The following is a 6,056-nucleotide window of genomic DNA, read 5'->3' as shown; positions in this document are numbered from 1 at the left end:
CTGAGTCAGGATGGTCCTGGTGGGAGGCTAAGGGGTGGCAGGAGGATGGGCCCCTCCAAAGAGCAGTGGCAGTCAGGTGGCAGCAGAATGCCCTGACCTGTAGCTTGTCCCTGGGCAGGATGAGCTCCCTGGGACTGAGCTGTGGACTGAGAGCTTCCCGCCTCACACATGAATTGGACTAGACTTTCCCCCAGTGCCCACCCCACCTGTAGTGGTAGGTGAGAGAGATCTGTACACATTGCAAAGACTAGCTCGTGGTTGGGCTGTTCACCACAAGGTCAGCTGTTCAAACCCCCCAGCCGGTCTTCAGGAGAAAGATGAAGCTTTCTACCCCCATAAGTTACAGCCTCGGAACCCCACAGGAGCAGTTCTGCCCTGAACCTATTGGATGCCTATGAGTGGGCATGGACTCGATGGCAGTGGGTGTGGCTTGGTTGGGTACTGCCATGGTTCCCTTCAAGGGCTGGACAGGCCAAGCTGGCTTCTGCTCCCTCGGGAGCCACTGTCCCTGAGCCCAGCACTGACACCCACCCAGCCAGCTCACTTCTCCCAGACACCAGCCTGCGCCCCGCTGCTGGCTGGAGGCAGAGTCAGCCTCAGACCTTGACCTAGTCCTATTTCAGCTCACATCTTCAAAAGCCCCCCAAACTCCTTGCTATCAAGCTGATTCTGACTCACAGTGACCCTCTGGGGCCAGCACAACAGCCGCTGTGGGTTGACAAGCAGTGCAGCTTGTAACCCGCTCACAGCTTAGGAGCTGTCCTGGACTCTGGAGCCACCAGTCTTGACCAACAACTCACCCACAAGAGCTTCGATCAGCTGTCTCCCTGCAGCTGTTCTCCCTTTGAAACAGTCTCCTTGGGCGAGCGCCAAGTTCCACGTTTGGGCACACTACAGTAGAGGCTCTGGCCTTGCCTCCCTCAAACAAACTCACTGTCCTGCGAGTCTATTCCGACTCATAGCCACCCGGTAATGCAAGCTACCACGGCCCCTGTGGATTTCCAGGACCGAACCTCTTTAAGAGCAGAAGGCCTCCAACTTCAAGGTACCCACCCACCAGGCCCCGGGGCTCCTGCTCCTGATGGGTAACCAGTGGCGGATGACTGTGCTTACTTGTAGGGTCGCTGGAGAAGACTAAGAGAGGTACGACTGGGAGCTCACTCAACACAGAAGTGCACAGTAAGTGTTTTATAAGTATCCCTTCTGATAGGGTGTGGGGGTGGGGCATGTCTTGGGGCCCTCTTGTACCCACAGGACAGCAAGGTTTCCCAAAGCAGGGCAGGTTTTGTTGGAAAAAGCTAAAGGGAAGTTTGGGGCTGTAGGTGGGCATTCCGGCAACTCTGAAGGAGGCAAAGAGAGAAGTGGGGGTGGGGAGAGGAGGGTGCTTCCAGAGACGCGGGGGTCTGGGCCCAGAGTGTTGCCTGACTCCAGTCCTGGGTGAGTGTCCAGACCCGCCCCCGCCCAGGCGGTCCGGGGGACAGTGGGGTGTTTCGGGGGTCCCCGGAGGGGCGGGCTGACGCCCCCACCGCTCCCCGCCCGCCCGCAGGCGCGCCGGCGCAGCGCTGGTCCATGCAGGTGCCGGCCGAGGTGAGCGCGGCGGCGGGCGACGCGGCCGTGCTGCCCTGCACCTTCACGCACCCGCACGGCCACTACGCGGGCCCGCTGACGGCCATCTGGCGCGCGGGCGAGCCCTACGCGGGGCCGCAGGTGTTCCGCTGCGCGGCGGCGCGGGGCAGCGAGCTCTGCCAGACGGCGCTCAGCCGCCAAGGCCGCTTCCGCCTGCTGGGCAACCCGCGCCGCAACGACCTGGCGCTGCGGGTCGAGCGCCTGGTCCCCGCCGACGCCGGCCGCTACTTCTGCCGCGTCGAGTTCGCCGGCGACGTCCACGACCGCTACGAGAGCCGCCACGGCGTCCGGCTCCGCGTGACCGGTGAGCGCAGCGCCCGGGCCCTCCTGCCCGCCCGGGGCCCTCGCGCCCTGCGATGGGGTGGGCGTGGAACAGGCGCCTTCCCTCACCTCTAGCCCTGAGGGGAGGGGGGCGGGGCTCTCTGGAGCACAGCCTCCTGAACACTCTGGGGGCCGCCGGAGAGCATCTGCAAAGCTTTAAACCCTTACCAGCCCCATGGGGTAGCTCACCGTGTAAACGCAAACCAACCAAAAAACGTCAGCTTTCAGCACGCTGGTCTGTTAAGCACTGCTGTGTTCGTGGTGCGCTCCGCTCTGATAGAGGAGAGGAGCTTTCCCCGGCAGGGAGCTGACGGGATGGAGAAAGAACCGCGCAGCAAAGGAGGAGGGTCGCACACCTGGGCAAACGGAGAGGCTGGTGCTGCACTGGACTTTGTTCTGCGGTGCAGATTCTCAACGACAAACTGAGTCTTAAATAGTAACAGCAATCGCCTATGCAGAACCTTAGCCCCAGGGAGGGCTGCTTGAAGGAGTCGTTGCCCCCTTGTCCCCAGGAGCTGTGATTGTTAGGTGCCAAGGCAGAGAAGAAACCAAGTCCACTGCCACGGAGCCAATTCCGACTCCTCGCTACCGGGTAGGGCAGGTAGAGCTGCCCCTTGAGGCTGTAACTCTCTACTGCAGTCGCCCGCGGAACACTTAGTGCTTACAGTTAGCAGCCCAATGGGTCACCGCTGTGCTATCAGGGCGCCTGTTGGGTGTCGTGGAATTGATTTTCCACTCACGGCCACCTTTTGCGACAGAATGGAACTGCTCCATAGGGTTTTCTAGGCTGTCGGCATTATGGGGCCGGGTTCACTGGGTCTTTCTCCCACGGAGCTCCTGGGAGAGCTGAGCGCTTAACGGTTGCACCACCTTCCTGCTTACGGCTGCAAATAAACTCACTGCCATCGAGTCCATGGGCGGGGTGGGACTGAACCCCCGTGAGTTTCCAGACTATATAACTCTTTGAGGGAGGAGAAAGCCCCGTCTTTCTCCCCACGAGCAGCTGGTGGTTTTGAACTGCAGACTTTGTGGATCACACTCCAAAAAGTAACCACTACACCACAAGACTCAATTCCCAGACTAAACTGCAAGTGTGTGTGTGTGTGTGTGTGTGTGTGTGTGTGTGTAATACAAACAGACAATAATCCTAAACATGGCAAGGGCTGCAGTGAGGGGTGTGGGGGGTTGCCCTGAGGGGGCACAGGAAGTTCGCCCAGTGCCCTGGGCTTGGCCAAAGCCCGTGGTAGGGGGGTTTGTGAACCAGGATCCCTGAACCCCCAAGCAGTGGTTCTCCAGTCTGGTTGCACATCAGAGACAGCCAAGGAAACTTCACAAATTCTGGAGTCCCCGCTGTGGCGGACCCAGGAGTTCCTGGTTCCCTGGTGGCTCTGCCCGTGGTGGGCCTCTCTGAGTGCTTCTCCGTTTCTTCCTGGTTTGAGCACCTCCCAGCGCTGCTCAGCAGATTCGGTGACCCTTCCCAACTGCAGAGGGTGGGTGGTGAGTTTGTCTGGCACGCTGTGGTGCCCTTGAAATCACACCTGCAGACAGCCCTGCTGGGTCCTCCCGCCCCTGGAAATTTAACAACCTCCATTTACTGGGCGCTTGCTATGTAGGGGCTGGACCCTACCTACTCCACGCCAGGGACGCAGTTACCATATCTCGGCAATCCTCGAAGGGAAGTGCCGTCATGACTCCCGTTTTATAGATAGAGAAACTGAGGCACAGAGCTGTGGGGTAGCTTGCCCAAGGCCATACCTGTGGCCCTACCAGGCGGACTGACCCCAGAGCGGCCCTTTCTCCTGTCTAGGTCCGAGCTTGCCTCCTCCAGCTCGCCCTGGTCCAGAGGGGCCTGGACCAGGGAGAGGTTCCCCTGGCAGTGACGGCGCCGCCTTCTCTCCCCAGCTGCGCCGAGGATCATCAACATCTCTGTGCTGCCTGGCCCGGCACACGCCTTCCACGCGCTGTGCACGGCCGAGGGGGACCCGCAGCCCACCCTCGTCTGGTCCGGACCGACCCTGGACAACAGCTCCGCCGCCCTGCCGGGGCCGGCCCACAGCCACCAGGTGACAGCCGAGCTGCCCTCGCTTACCCACGACGGCCGCTACACATGCACGGCCGCCAACAGTCTGGGCCGCTCAGAGGCCAGCGTCTACCTGTTCCGTTTCCACGGCGGCGCATCCGGCGCCTCGCCTCTGACTCTGCCATTGTGCGCTCTCTGCCTCAAGGCGCTGCTGCTGCTGGGCGTCCTGGCCGCCTGTGCGTTCCGCCTCCGTGCAGGTGGGTGCAATCAGAGCCGGAGGACTGGGGAGGGGAACTCACAGGGCAGACCGCCAGGTTAAACAAGGCAAAACGTTAATTGTGCCTGCACATGACTCCCTGCCTGCTCCCAGCATCCAGCCCAGGGTTGGGGACCTGCAATGAGCCCTCTTTGCAGTAAAGAATCTGAGGCCATAGGGCCAGAGCCTGGTCTGTATCCCTCCAAGGTCTACCCCTTAGCTGCCACCACCATCACCACTTCTACATCTCCACCTCCACCACCATCAAGCAGGTGATACTGACTCACGGCACCCCGAGTGCATCAGGGTAGAGCTGTGCTCTGTACGGTTTCAATGGCTGACTTTTCGGAAGTAAACTGCCAGGCCTCTGGTTGGATGCCAACCTTTCGATGAGAAGCTGAGCGTGCCACATAAATGACTGCTGTGTAAAGACTTCCCCATGCAGCCCCCTGCCCAGCAACAAGTTGCATCTCCAGCACGTTCTGCGTGCTGTGCAGGTCCTAGCACTCTGAGTCCCCTGTCCTCCAAAGGCTCGTGTGTGAGAGTCTGCAAAGCATCAAATTGTGTTGTGAGATGGGACACACTCTCCAGGAACTGTCAAGTGCTTCATTGTGTATGGGGGGCAGGGAGGACTAGGGGCCAGGAGGAAAGACGTTATCCAAGAAGTGAAACCAAACTCACTGCCATCGAGTTGAGCCACAGGGTGAGCTAAAGTACAATGGATAGGTAGGCAGGAGGTTGGAAAATAGGGTGACTGGCATTCCCGGGGTCCCATGCTAAGCAGTACAGAATGGCCAGCAGGGTGTCTGAGAGCTGCAGTTCATCCCACCCTGCTGGACATGGGCTCCATGCCCAGAGAGGCTGAAACCCAACATGTGTCAACACTGCCTGGAGCGTCTATCCCTGCTTCTTGCCAGTTCTGCAAACTGGCCGAGTGATTCCTGCTTCCGGGGCTTCTCTTGGGCCGCACCCCCCTCACAGGCTCCTGGGCAGCTGCCAGGATGCAGTTTGAAGAGCGTTTTTTTCCCTACTAGGCAGCTGGGGGTTGGGGGTTGGGGGGCCTGGGGGGGTGGGGGGTCTGGGCGGGGTGGCCAGAGCAAGGTGGCTGGATGCTCACACCTCCTTTCTCTGTCCCTTGCAGAGCACCCGTCCACCCAGGACACTCCGCCACGGTAAGTGAGCGACTGACCCCATCTCCCACCACCCCAGGGCCCACTAGAGAGGGCTGTGGCCGCATGGGGAAGGAGGACATTTAAGGTGGAGAAGCCTATGAAGTAGCTGGAGCTCAGGTGGAAGGTCCAAGGCTTGGAGCTGGTTTGGGAAGCCACAGATGAAGTCCCTCGGGGAGCAGGTGGGTAGGTGGGTGGGTGGTAGAGGTTGTATGGGAGGGAACGCTGGGGCCGATGGTGGCCACTTCCCTCCTTAGTGCTTGGATTCCTCCAGGTCCGGTCAGTCTCCAAGCCCGGTGGGTGCGAGGCCCGCTGTCTCAGTCTCAGCTCTCCTTTCTGAGTCATTGCCGCGGTGGAGTTGGGCAGGCAGGGACCTACAGTTCCTCGTGTTGTGGTGAACACCCCCACCATAAAATTATTTTCGTTGCTATTTCATAACTGTAATTTTGCTACTGTGATGAATCGGGCGACCCCTGTGGAAGGATCATTTGACCCCCCAAAGGGGTCTCGACCCACAGGTTGAGAAGCACTGCTCTAGCGAGAGATGGTCAGTTGACTTCCTCTTGTCTGCAGGGCCCCGGCTCAGGAGTCCAACTATGAAAATTTGAGCCAGATGAGCCCTCGGAGCCCACCGGCAGCCATGTGCTCCCCATGTTCACCGTGA

The 6,056-nt window shown here is 60.0% G+C and overlaps 1 protein-coding gene across 1 annotated transcript; it reads left to right on the top strand.

The window, feature by feature from the left end:
- Positions 1–972: 972 nt before the first annotated feature.
- Positions 973–6,056, top strand: SIGLEC15 (sialic acid binding Ig like lectin 15). The gene is made up of 7 exons (XM_075533234.1): positions 973–1,045; positions 1,120–1,179; positions 1,547–1,930; positions 2,951–2,953; positions 3,850–4,224; positions 5,365–5,395; positions 5,966–6,056. Exons 1-7 carry the CDS (start codon positions 973–975, stop codon positions 6,054–6,056), a joined length of 1,017 nt encoding a protein of 338 aa, XP_075389349.1.

This window comes from Tenrec ecaudatus, chromosome 15, assembly GCF_050624435.1.
Source record: "Tenrec ecaudatus isolate mTenEca1 chromosome 15, mTenEca1.hap1, whole genome shotgun sequence".
In the NCBI taxonomy this organism is placed as follows: Eukaryota; Metazoa; Chordata; class Mammalia; order Afrosoricida; family Tenrecidae; genus Tenrec; species Tenrec ecaudatus.
Note: the sequence above shows the minus strand (reverse complement) of the source record. Positions and strands in the feature narration are given on the sequence as shown.

Coding starts and splice junctions, on each gene's coding strand:
- SIGLEC15 (XM_075533234.1), top strand. CDS start 973: ATGCAAGCTACCACGGCCCCTGTGGATTTCCAGGACCGAACCTCTTTA. Junction 4,225..5,364: donor TGCGTTCCGCCTCCGTGCAG/GTGGGTGCAATC, acceptor TGTCCCTTGCAG/AGCACCCGTCCACCCAGGAC. Junction 5,396..5,965: donor ACCCAGGACACTCCGCCACG/GTAAGTGAGCGA, acceptor TCTTGTCTGCAG/GGCCCCGGCTCAGGAGTCCA.